The sequence below is a fragment of the Drosophila yakuba genome, chromosome 3L (genome assembly GCF_016746365.2).
Source record: "Drosophila yakuba strain Tai18E2 chromosome 3L, Prin_Dyak_Tai18E2_2.1, whole genome shotgun sequence".
Lineage (NCBI taxonomy): Eukaryota > Metazoa > Arthropoda > Insecta > Diptera > Drosophilidae > Drosophila > Drosophila yakuba.
Genome location: NC_052529.2, coordinates 5,188,783 through 5,202,413, shown reverse-complemented (window position 1 = coordinate 5,202,413; position 13,631 = coordinate 5,188,783). Strand labels below are relative to the sequence as shown.

General features: G+C 42.2%; 1 protein-coding gene across 9 annotated transcripts in view; it reads right to left on the bottom strand.

Annotated features, from left to right (window-relative positions):
* Window positions 1–13,631, bottom strand: part of LOC6532992 (band 7 protein CG42540) — a 37,599-nt gene that overhangs the window by 20,928 nt on the left and 3,040 nt on the right. For 4 of the 9 annotated variants that reach the window (XM_039373867.1, XM_039373869.1, XM_039373866.1 and 1 more), the window contains exons 2-3: window positions 8,635–8,734; window positions 7,937–7,948 (exon numbers count right to left, since the gene is read on the bottom strand). In XM_039373867.1, the coding sequence (XP_039229801.1) occupies window positions 7,937–7,948; window positions 8,635–8,734 (112 nt within the window). Of the gene's footprint in view, window positions 1–3,344; window positions 3,678–7,936; window positions 7,949–8,634; window positions 8,735–13,631 lie in introns of all 9 variants that reach the window. The other 5 variants (XM_039373868.1, XM_015194269.2, XM_015194268.2 and 2 more) reach the window with 3 other exon arrangements.

The following is a 13,631-nucleotide window of genomic DNA, read 5'->3' as shown; positions in this document are numbered from 1 at the left end:
GCCCGAGGCAAGGGGTCATGCGAAGAGATAACTGTCCCTATCTTTGCCAGTTCCCCTCTCAATTGTCAACGTTTGCGCTTTTCCGCCGGCAGTTGGGAAAAAGCGAGGAAAAACTGTTGTGTGTGTGTGTGTTGGTGGAAGGGATGTGACACAAATGCGTCGAATTATTGTCATATGAGGTTACTGGCCCTGTCGCGCAGTGGAAGTTTTCCGAGACACTCGGCCAAACAAAAACACACATTCAAGCCTTGTTTGTTTGCCCCGCTTTGCCCGTCGCCTGCTCTCGATTATAAGGGGCCAGAAGTTAAGCAAAGTTTGCTCGAACATGGCCACAAGTACAACTGGTAGTGCGATGTAACTACCATGTATCTGCGGCTTGTTGCGAAATTCTAAAGGAGCCCCGTTGAAAGGGAAAAAGGCAGTTGTGTATGTACTATGTAGGTTGTGCGTTTGTTTTACTCCAGCTTGGAATCAATTGGAGGAGAATTACGGAAGCTCAGGGACCCGTATATTCGTTAGCATTATGGCTGGATCCACTGCTCCTTTCGCACTCATAAAATATGAATAGACGGGGTCGGAATTTATTCGACGCCGCCAACGTGGCCGAATGAAATATGCCAGTTCAGTTTATGAAACTGATTGGGCAGCGACCAAGGAGCCTCCCTCTTTCAATTCTCGTTAAAGTTGTGATACTGAAAAAATTCGAACTTTTTCCAGAGATTTCATGGATAGTGGCAGATACTTTTGTAACTTTGAATAAACAGCGAAAAGGTAAGAAGTAAAAAATGTGCTGTACTGCATAAATGAGTTTTGAGAAGTGTCAATAAATCGTTTTTTGTAAAGAGCTTCAGTTATATGACAACTTTAAGTCCACGCTTAAAGCTGAGTAATTTTAATAATAATTATATTTATTATTCATTTATTTAATGATGCTTCTATGAGATAATTCTAAGCCTTTTCAGCTGGCCAAATTGCAATCAATTTTGTTCGGTGCTGGTGATTGAGATTGCGGTGCACTTTAAGCCCAGCAATCAATGGCCATCATTAGATGGAATATTCATCTTTGGCATGCGACCTGCTAAGTAGACCGACTGTCACGGCGTACTATCTCCCAATCAATAATTCATAACCACACACCACATACCATACATTGACGACGCACTCGTATTCGCCGGGCAATAAAATGAAAAGCGAAATGAAAAACTGGCCGAGCAAATGCTTGCCAATAATTCAACGTTGGCTCAGGGTCTTCAGTCTGTTCCCGCCATTGCTGTTCTGCTCCTGACTTTGTCAATGGTGAATATATATATATATATTTTATATGTATGTCTATAGATACTTTTTATATATATCCTGCCCCGCGACCACACAATGAATGAATGCCAAACGGCGCCGGACCTCGATGTCGTTGTCGATTTCGATGTCGCCGCCGAGTGTCGGACATTTTGTCCTTTTCTCGTCCCGTTTTCCCATTTGTATTTGGCCTTTTCCATTTTCCCTTTTAGCTGCTGGTTTGTTCATTTTCCCGCTTGATTTCATACTTTATTTCGTTGACTATCCTTTGGACGCTTCCTCGATAATGTCGCTGTTCCTTCCCATGAAGCAGGCATGAAATATTTATGTCTCACTCTGCGCAGCATTGTGAACGGCATATTAAGCGTTCACATACAGTTTATTATATGGACATATGCTCTGCGAATGACCAACGCGGCATGAAGCACTTTATATTAATTGGTTTCTGCTGCAGACTCTTGACTTTTCAGCGAACTAAAAGAAAACTCAAAGTCTGGAGCCGAAATCCATTTTCCTCATTACTTGCTGTTTACATGCCGATTTCGATAAGCTTAAAACTCTCGGGACTCGTAATTAATAATTTTGCGGGTAGTGGTTATGCTGCCTACAGTTTTTCTTAATGGAAAACAGTGAGCACACTGAGGAAATTGGTGCAGTTCAAAGTCAAAACACCTTATATTGTTATTTCATTAGCCAGTTCTGTTATGTTAACTTAAAACATTTTTCAGCTAAAAATTGTTTCAGTAAAGAGTTTAATAATTCGATTTATTTGCCTAATTCAATATATCTGAAAGTTTAATAAAGCTTCAAGCTGGTTTATAATTTGATCTCGATTTTTTTTATCACTGTATGAGCTCACGCGTTGGCAGTCTGCTGATGTCAGCACCGCTGTGCTAACCGCACCGAGAATTAATCAAACCCCTCATTGTTTGTCCTGCACGGGGAGCGCGATCAAAGGACGCGCCAGGATGAACCGGCGGGGTCAGAGTGGCTTACGCAAAACTAAAAGGATAAAGGATTGTGAGTTGAGGGGGAGAGAGAGGGGAGAGAGGGGTGCGACTGGCGTGGCTGCAAACAGCCAAAAGCTGATAACGTGACCAGCTTGGAAATCAATTAAAGTGCAGCAGGGACCGACTGGCGATGCGGATTCTCTGTGGTCGAGCAGTCGAGCGGTTGAGTGTGCTGGGCAACGGGGTGTTTGCTCCCTGGCTGGTAAAACTTAATTATGGCAAGCGGATGTGGAGCTCCAGGGAAGCGGAAGTGTGTGTGTGTGTGTGCCTGCATATGTGCCACGCCCACACAAACTGCGCTCAACCGCCCACCCCATTCGCCATGTCCACTGCACTCTACTCAACTCAACTCCTCTCCACTCCCATTTCCTCTTGACGCTGTGGGGAACACGCCTCGGCAATTTTTCGAACATATTTCTGCTGAGTTACACCCACTTCTCAATGGATTTCCTCTTTTCCGGCAAAAATGTCGCCCCAGCATTCCGAGGATTTAATTAAAAGCCCAGCAACTTAAAGGCACCTAGCCCAGGATTATAAATTATAGTTGGAGTTATGAAACTGCGTTGCGGATAATTATGCTGAAGGTAGTCATAAATTTGATTCCAGGAAGCTGAACAGGGCGTTTCAGAAAGGGAAAAATATCAAATCTTAGTAATCATTTTTTAACGATCTTTGCTGGTGAAATTTATATGGGTCAAAAGCAACTGAAAGTAATTTGATTGTGTCCAGAACTTCTTGCATTAATTATGCGTTTACATAGATACATTTTCCCATTAAAGTATTTTATGTGGCTTGACTTTCAGAAAATATTTTTTAAATGTATAGAAAATGGCTATTGTTTCAAACTATTTCTCTAGAGCATAGTATAGTTTACCAATTATCCAGCATAAATTAGCCATTGTTCAGTCGGCCTTTGAAACTTTTTACAGGATATTTCCCTCAGGACATTTGACATTGTTTTTTTCGTGCCCGATCAGAAAGAGATATTGGCTATAAATCTGTTGAATTGGCTGATTATTCAGTCCCTTGTTAAGTGCTTACCCCGATCGAAACCGAATCCGGAGGTGGATCCCGAGGCGGTGGTGTCGAGTGCCACACGGCGTGGCGACACGCTGTTCTCCCGCTGGCTACTGTGGTTGCTGCCCAGCATGGTTTGCCTGGCGGTGGAGCGCGGTGTTTGGTTCGAGTGGTTCTGGTGGTTCTGGTGGTGCAGTGCCCACTGGTTGTGGTGCTGGTGGTGCTGATTATACTGGCTGTGCTGGTGCTGTGGTGCAGGTCGACCGTGCCGCTGTGGCGGTGGCTGTTGCATGCTGGTGGCCGTCACTTGCCACAGGCTGTCCGTGCGGTCCGATATTTTGATGCTTTGCGAGGGACCTTTGTTGATTGAAATTGAAGTTCCTGCCACTTGCTAATTGCCACACACACACACAGAGAGAGAGAGAGAAACTGCTCGTCCAACTTTTGGTTGAGTTTGCCACCGCTTTCGTTTATTTAATTTCCCCTTTAAGCAGCACGCTCTCAACCAAGAACTCTGTTAAAAAGTTTTCGGGCACAAAGTTTCCGAGCGGTTGCTCTGGCTGACTGGCTGGCTCTGTTCCAGGACCTCAGTTTCCTCACTTAAATTAGGACGAACACAAAGGAAAAGCCACAACATCAACACAGTGCGGTGCACCAACTGCGATTGTCAAGTGAGCCGTACGTAAGATGGCGTTCCTGCTGCTAAAACTCATCGTGGTTCGTAGTCTGCAGTCCGTAATTCGTAGTCCGTAATTCGTAATCCGGAGTTTTTAATACGCTATCCTTAATCGGTAGGCCAACAACCGGAACACGAGCACTGGAGCACCGAGAATCGAGCACGAAAACACGGAAAACTAATTTAATAGCAAACACAATTCCTTGGGGGCATGCAACGTGCTGGTTGTTCGCTATCCGCTACTCGTTTGCCACAAGTCTGTTGCAGTTTATAGACCAAAGCGAACTGAACGTGGGTTTTACAATTATTTACGTATTTATCGGGTATATTTTGCTGCCCCCCCTTTTTTGTTTGCGCTTCGACAACAATTGATGGCGGTCAAGAGTGGGTCGCAATTTATGCTAATTGCCATTGACAGTGGACAAGTTAATAGCTCGCAAACTACTGTTCGACGTTCTCCACTTTCCGCTTACGTTTTCAGCTCAAGGATGCAGGATGTGGACTGCCGGATGCCAGATGTCAGATGGAACGGAGACCATTCGCTTTGGTGCAGCGCATCCTTTGTTGATGACAACCTCGAACTAGTTTACATGGAGCATAGCTCCATAGCAGCCCCGAAATATATATTACAATAAATACACTCGGAGAAGTTGGATTGCATTCGTTCGATTTCGGTTGAAACTTAAGATTAAGTTTCTTAAGTTGAAGCAAGTATTTCAGTCTTAAAAATACGTGTTCAAATACTTTCTGTTTCAATCAGTTGTTGTGTAAGTTAAAAAAGTAAAGACTCGTTCGCCGTTTTCTAATGGTTGAATATTTAAATAATTTTTTTTGAGTGCACCCCAACCCGTTAGCGAACCGCTGGCGTTGTGGAAAATAACCCCCGCAACCGTCTTCATTATGCCAGTGCTCATTTGGCTGCCCCGCTGATGCTTTTGCATCAGTCAAGTGAAGACGAGTCAAGTCGACTTGAGTCAACTCGACCGCGTTGTCAACTGTCGCATCTGTGCTCCCCCTTCCCGCGAACGCGAAGCCCCCCCTTTTTGGGCCAGCAAGTAGGCCATTTTAGCATGTTCTAAGCCCAGTTCGCAACCACGAACGACGAAGGCTCCAGTCTGGACTCTCAACCGGTTGCTCCCGTGGGCAGAAAACTGACGAAAGGAAAGGACTCGAGTCCTGGCGATATCCTCGGCGATACTCGGCTGGCATTTACATGCTTGCATAAACCTGAATATTTAATGCCCCAGTCACCAACAACTGCTGGCTCGTTATCTTTGTGTTTGTCAAATTGAATTGTAAATATTTGAAAGGCGGCCGTATTCATTTATCCAGCTGAGGGGAAACCTAATGCAGCCGATGAGCTCAAGGATAAATAGTCCAGGAATAGGGGTATTGTTTGAACAGCAAGTTAAATAAACTGTGAAAAGAACAATATCACTTACAGTGAGTGAAGTAAATATTGAAATGAATATTCCGTACGTAATAGACATCGTTAGAAGGCCATTTTGCACTAATCTTCTTATATTTCATATTTTATATTTTTACGTTCACTGAAAGTTTAAGCCATAACAGCCAGGACTCTTGAATGTAAGTAACTGTAACTGATATTGCAACGTGTTCCTTTAAAAGATGTTTAGAACTAAAACCCATTTCAATGTATTAGTTGCATGCCACTGTCAATAAATTGAATTTGTTGGCTTTCATGCAATTACCTGCTTTTGGTAATTTCATTTTCCGTTTTAGACTTTGCTAACGAGCAAAAACTGGTCTTCGTATTGAAATAAATTACACTAATTAGTTGCTTGTGTTTACTTTGCCAGGATGCACCATACAGTTACAAGCTATGTACATACTTGCACATCGAATTTAGAGCCCCATTCTGGCAACAAGTTAAGACTGGAAAGTCTGCAAGCTGCTGCCCTGTCCTTTTGGTAATTATCGGAATACGTATACGTCCTGTTGCACCACGTTGCTGTCTCATGCTAAAACGCCACTTGTGCCAGATTCTATCGCCATTTGCCTTTTGTGCGTCAAATTAACAACTTCCGCATGAGGCCACATGAGGCACTTGCACCCGAATGCGTCATTTTCTGGGCTGCGTTGGCTGGGCCTTTTGTCTGCCAAGCCGTATTGTCAGCGCCTCTTGGCCAACTGCCAGTGTCTGGCTAAAAACTGACGAGACTGGAGTCGACATAGCCTATTATTGTGCTTTAATGGCAGCTAAACTGGCTGACTGCTTAGCCAAGGGAGAGGACACAGATAGCAACGCCTCTAAAGACGGCCTAATTAATGGGATTCTTAAAGTCTATCCTTTTGTGAGTTAAGGGGTTTTCGCTTTAGAGAGAAAATAGTTTCCAATTGTTTGCCAACTATTCAATAGTCAATTTCCAGCATTTAACTGTCATCTTTCCGCTTGGCTCGATGTCCTTAGGGAATTCGAGCCGGATCGATATGCAATATCCTTGCTCTCCACTTGGCCAGAATGCCAAGCATCCTTCGTAAAAGTTGTGAAAAATCTGTGCGCATCAAGTATGTGCTTCAAACGTATCATTTGAATCTGGCCGAAAGGGGAAAAATGCTCAGACATTTATTTTATTATTTTTTTTTTCTTTTTGGCTTCTTGGGCGGGAAAACTCATAACCGAAACGAGCAAGGAAAACTTTCTGCCCTTTTACACAGCACAAATTACGAGGCGAGTACTTGAAACTTTGGGTTTGCAAGAAACTGAGCTCTTACTAATTTGTAAGCTAAGTTTCAAGTTTCAATATTAAAAAAGTTAATCACATTATAGTAAGTGTTCTTTATCATATATTTTTGGAGCAATATTAATTATTATATATATTTGTAGCAACGAATTTGAAGATTTTTGGCAAGCAATTTAAGTCGACCCATGACTCAAACATTAACAGATAGAGATCTAAATTAAAGGTCATAAGAAATCCAAAACTCACTGAAAGCTTATTCTTTTCTCCGTGCACCAAAGTAAAAAAGGCTGCGAAAAGTTTTTCAATGAAGGACATGAAATATTTGCTTTATATGGCTTTTTGTGTTTGCGTTCGCGTCTAAGGCGATTTTCTTAACTTTTGCTGCAGCAACCAGAGCATTGAACTGAGTGCCTCTGCATTTTCGTTGGCAGCCAATTCCCGGGGGTTTTGGGGTTTGGTTTGCTTGTGGAAAATGGGGTTAGACTGGGCCCAGCCAAGCGTTTTTAATTTCTTTTATTCCGACCCGCTTTTGTCATTGGCCTGCAAATGATTTGTTTCCTACTTTTGTTTTCCTTTGCCACTGCTAAATGCCAAGTTTATGCTAAATTTTTTGTGGGTCGAACTGCTCGGCTGGTGGACAACTGGGAACCCAAATTAACTAATGATGAGAAATGCCCTTTTCCCCATTTTTGAGGACCTCCTTCTGCGCTGCTACGTTAATTTACGTTGGAGGTCAGCATTATGGTTTATGAGCCTCTCTCAGTTGGCCCAAATGAAGTTGTATCTTTCAGACGGACGGGCGGACTGAAAGGCCACAGAGCAAAAGGGCCGGCAGGAATATGGCACAAACAGATATTAAGTATACGCCCCTCGAGACCATTTCCTTTTACTGGTAAACGCAAATGTGGATGTAATGCTAATGCGTTGCACACACACACACACACACACACAAGCGCACACAGGAAAACCAACATGCATTGCTCATACGCCCTGTTGAGCACTAGAGAGCAATCAGGCGCCTGTAAATATTTCATTTATGCACTCGGAACTTAATTTTGGTCTAAACTATCTCAATTGCAAATGAAATTATACTTACCAGCACAAAACTGTTGTGCATATTTGCACACAGCTTGCATATTTATATACTAAATGTACATATATACAAACCCGAAATCCGAAACCAAATTCGAATCGAAAGAGTTGTTATTTATAAATATTAATCAAGTTGCACTCACCAAGTCTACGTACTACAGATGATGGAGAGATGTGAGAGAGAAGCGTTTGGTTGGTTGATTTTGGTTAGTTAGTTGGTTAGTTGGATTTTGATGAGGCATTTTTCGTTATTTGATAATTGTAATGCAATTTTGTACAGATTGAGAGCGTTCCAAATTCGTCGAATTTGTTTCGGGCAAGCATCATGAAATGAGTTTACGTTTAATATATAATTTAAAGGAAAGAAACTGGTTAGTTGACGAATTTACAAATTGCACAAAGTTCTTCGTGTGTGTGTGTGTCACTCGTATTTCTATATATATATATATATTATATATAAATATTATATGTGTCGAAATGACGATTGCATCTACGCTTGGCTTAAATCTAGGCTAAGAGTAAGGCGCAGCGTGTGTGAAAGGCATGCAGAGACATGGGCGTGGCGAAGGGGGATGCAAAACGGTTAAGCGAAATGTGAAACGCTATTTATTTGCCCCTCCTGCTGCGGCATGAGTATGGGCATGATATGGGTGTGGGTTTGGGTTTGGGTTTGGGCTTGGGTGTTGGGATTAAACTAAGTATGTCAACTGCAAAGCCAGTAGGTCAGGGATAGTGGTCCTGCCAGTTTCGTTACCTCTCTGTGTGATTGGATGGGAGGGGTTGGGGGGATGGTACTTGGGGGTGGGTCTCTGTTTTCGGCTGCCACTGGCGACACACTTACTTTTCATGATCCGATTCCTGTACTCATCATCGCGCTGCATGGCCACGCTGCCACCGCCGTTGGAGACCATCGAGCTCACTTGTTCCATGGGCACAATATCCTGCAATAAGGATACGCAGTATATGTGAATATAGTAGCGGAAAACACAAACATGCTTGCCACAAACTCCCATCAATCATCAGCCCACGCCATATGTTTGCCGTCTGCTTATCGGCGGGAGTTATGGCCATGGGAAAAACAACAGAATGTGAAGAAATGTGTGTGGAAACCTAATTAGGAATGGCGCAAAAATTGCATTTATTTCAGCATGTCCTGCGGCCAAATAAATTTCATGAATTTCCCCCTACGTTTTTAATTGTGTGCAGGGGTTTTTGGTTTGGTAGGAAAAATGAACTAGATAAATTGCGTTTTTTTTCTCCTGCGCTTTTGTTGAAGTGCCAACAAAGGCATTCCATTTTCTTTTTTGCACTTTTTTGTGTTTTTTTTTTTTTTTGCCACTTTGACTGGTTCCAGCTGCCCGGACAGGAAGTGCCCAGTGGAGCAGCTGCTCCTGCCCAGCCAGCCGTGATATATTCCCCCGGATATATGTATCTGTATTGTGTGCAGTCAGCGGACTGTGGCCCCAGGGGTGGGGGTAGGGAAAGGGGGACGGATGCTGCCACGGGGGGAGATTGAGCAAAATGGATTATGCTCGGCTCGCTCGTCGACATTTATTAATGAATTTATGGGATTAGCGTGGTAATAAACGCATTCTGATCGTCCGGTTAGCTGGTGCTGTTCCTTTGGATTAGTTCGTGAAATTCCTTTTGTGAGTGGTGCTCAATGCACTCGAAATGAAGGGAATGAAAGGATTTACCAACTGTATAATATTTCACTTTGATTTCCTTGATTTGGCATGAGAAAAGGGAATGGAAACAGAAGGTGTTACCGAGCTTTTATTTATTTTATATCTGCGTGAAACATAAAACATAGACCAAACAATATTTTAAGATGGTTGACTACTAGCAGAAATAATAAATAAATAGTTTGGCGATATGAAAGGCTACTTGCATTCAAACTGATTAAATATCATAAATATTTATATCCAATCATGTTTCCTGGTAATTGCATTGATTTCAAATAGATTCAATTTTAAGAGCTGAATGAGAAACCATATGCAATTATAACAATTTTAAATGAAATACATTTTTTTTTTTTGGGATTTTACTCAATAATAAAATTTGAAATGAGGAAGTCAAAAAGCTGCATAATGCGGAGCAAGCAGTTTGATTAATAAAACAAAATGAAATGTATAATTATATGAGCTGACAAAAAAAACATCAAATATATCATAATAATTTTATTGCATTCACGGTAAAATATAAGCTAGAAATCCAATTTAAAAAAGAATTAAAATAAATAACAAACAGAAAAGGCACCCCCAGCATACGTGATTCCAACTAAATAAATATAATTTCACATTTATCTCAATAAACTGCAATCTATGCTCTTTTCTGCTGGTTGATGATGGCTGTGGCATCCGAGTGTTGAAATTTATAATTTATTTCAGCAAATAATTGTTTGATTGATGGCCCGAAATGAAAACCGAAAGAGATTTAAACCAAAAACCAGGGCAAACAAACCATTTTCCGGCCGAGCTGGGCGAAAATCAGCTCTGTCACTCACACTCGTTGGGTAAACACAAAAAAAAAAAAATAAAAAGGAACACGAATCATTTGGACAATGCAGTGAAAATGTGATCCTGAGCCCGAGGGCACATGATGAAGCGGCTGAGGTTGTCACGTATTCGACATGTATAATGCGCCATTCAATTTTGATCTAAACACGCATTATGCAGCATATTACGCATACGCCATGCTGCCCCATACTTGGGCCCATAAAACAGAGGCAATTTAAATGCATGGGCTTGTATGCGGAGTTCCGAATGCTCACCAACTGCTTTTCCGACTGTCATATTAACGGCCTTTGCATATTGAAAATGTTTTTGCCTGCAAAATGTGACAAACTTTCGACGACAATGTTCCTTTTTCGACCTTGTTGTCGTTGTTGCTCTTCGCTGGCTCGTTGCCAGCAGATGGATATATCTGCCATGTGCGGATATGGAGGACCATAGCCAGGAGTGTATGTCCCAGGATAGCGGAGCATCCCAGCACTGAGCACTGAGCACTGAGCTCTAAGCCAACTCGTGAGTGGGTTTTGAACAGGTGTGTGCAGGTGACAGCAGAAGGCGGAGCGACAGGTTTGTGGGCTTCAATTAAAATGTTGCCGAAATTGCTTTTTGTTTTGCAAATAAACTAAACCTGAATGGAATATCAATGATGGAGCCCATGAATCCGGGAAAACGGGTGGAAAACAAAGCTCTTTGAAAGGTTAAAAGCCAAATGCTAAATAACATAATATATTAAAGTGCATTTGCGAAATGTTTGCCGTAAAATTGCGTTGCATAAATTCTGTACTAAGAGCATATAAAAGAGAAAACAGTAATTTATGAAAAAACAATAAAAGCGTGAAACTATAATGGCGAAATGTAAATATTGCTAGATAAAGCAGAAAATTGAATGCCCATTAAAAAGTGTGTGCAGCATGGATAAATGTTTGGGAAAAAAATAAGGGAAAAAAAGAGATTGAAAACTTTAAAAGCATAGTCATATAAATCCAAGTGAAACACTTGATGCGATAATCCATTTTAATTGAAGAACAAGGACTAAAATTCGAGAAGTACACTAATAAATATCCCAGTACAATATTGTCACATAGATTCTGGCGAATTTGCCGCATGAATACTTCTGCAAATTAGGTTTCATTTCACCACAAAGTTGCCGCAAGGACTTGTGTGCAATTTGCATAAATCACGTGGGAAGTCCTGGCAACCGAAATGAGCTTTCAAACTTTCGATAAGAAACCATCAGCACATTTCACCTTTGCCACCTCTGCCACCTTTCTAAATTTCCCCCAGCTCATGTGTGTTGACAAAACTTCGTCATTGCTGTCGCTGGCATCGATTTCAATTTGGAAAATTGTCGTTCGCGCCGCTTGGATTTAATTAAATGCAATTGCCACGTCAAGGACACAGTGGATGAAATTCGATGTCCGCTTGAAATTGAATTTTTTATACGAATCTTCGCTGTGGCCTCTGGTGCCAGCCGTTTTTTGTTTGAATTGCCTCGGCCAAAATTTAACCATTTTCATTTACATGTCTGTCGGCGGTGGCCAGCTCGTTTTCATCCCTTTTTCCCATCGCTTTTCCGACCGCGACGACCTGCCACTTTGTCATGTAAATTAACGGGTATATTGTAGCGACAACGCGACCGAAACCCGCAGCTGTAAGTCGCACAAAGAAAGGTCCTGCCAGGAGCCGGATCCCAGCACGCGTGGAAGTGCACTGAGCAAAAACAGTGGCCTTATTAAAAATTTGAATATCTTACTTAAAGTCTCTATTAAGAAATTATATATGAAGCATTAAAGATCCTACTTTTTTGTGTTCACTTTTAAGTGTTGCATACTTTAGAACACCTGTGCAATATGTATTAGTATATTAATAGTATGCAACCGATTTGAAGCTCAGTTACTCAGATACCAAGTTATATGATTGCATTTTAAGAAACCCTGTGCTTCCAAGTGGCACCCAGATTTCTTTCTCTGCTCATCTGAATTTCAAGGCAGGCAGTCGCTATATGTGTTGGTCATAAATAAGCCATCGGCGGGATTAGTGCTGGCGAAAGTTGATGGCCTGTACTTTACCGCATATGCATGTATGCTGAATAATTAATTTTTATTGATCGCGATTGCGTAGTGACACCCAAACAGGCGCCTCTGCTGTTGTTTATTAGTTTTCCGAGGCTTTCCTTGTCCGCGCCTCGTTTTGTGTGGCATAAAGGGCTTACGAGGGTCGGGCGCCATTGTTCCCAATGTGCCGCATAATTATCAGCACACACTGTTGATATACTCAGCTGTCTTTGCAACGATGAGGATATGTGGATGAGCATGTGTGGATTGTGTGGATGAGGACAACGGATGTGTGCGTGCACTTGCCGCTGTTTACCCAATTGTATCGCGCTAATAAAGTTAATGTGCGCGCTAAACTGTTGGCCATGACTCGCATTTGGCCCCGATGACCCAGTGCCAACACAGCCCAGCCCAGTTAAGACCGAACGAGAAGTGCGCTAATTGCCTTTCAAGTTGTTGACTGAACCATCCCATTTGGCTTTCCCTTTGCGTGCTGGGCTCTTGGCCCGGCCAGAACAACTAAGTAGTGTTACGGCCAACTTTCAAGAGCTCGTAGAAAATATTGGAGCACGAAAGTTTGAGCGACGAAAGACGAAAGCTGAAGACATAATCGATGTGGCAACTAAAGTCAGCTAAAGAGTTCTCGATTTGTGGTTACTTCATTTGGTGGCTACGTAGAATTGTTTAAAGAGTAATTGGAATGGAACTTAGGGGATCGCTTTTGGGAATTTCATTTCATTCCAGTTTGACCACTTATACCAAATGCACATAACCTTGTCAGCTATTTACCTAATGAGTTTGTTTTAGTTTATTTGCCCAGCATGCTGTGTTTTTAATCCACTTGAATGTGATCCTTTGTGATTATCCAGTGGCATTTGCACTATTACCACTGTGCATATTTAAAGTGCACTAATAAACATGTACAAATCTGAATGTAAATATGGAATCAGCGTCTGCATTCACATCGAATTTAGAGACTCATATGCGCTGTTCAAACCCCTTTCACTTGCCATACTGCTGTGGCTTTTGACCCCGAACCACACTTAAGCCAAAGCCATCGCCAAGTCAATGACAACCCAAATATTTGGCCACAGCTCTGGGCGACGAAGACAAAGGATGCGGATCTGGGCTAATGCCGACCTCAGGTGGCAGTGTTTCATCCGGCTTCTGGGAAACCTTAGGCCAAATAATATTCGCCGTAAAACAAATGCGAAATGCGAATTGCGACTAAGTGCAGTGTGTAACTGCAGCACTCAACAGACGGCAGCAAA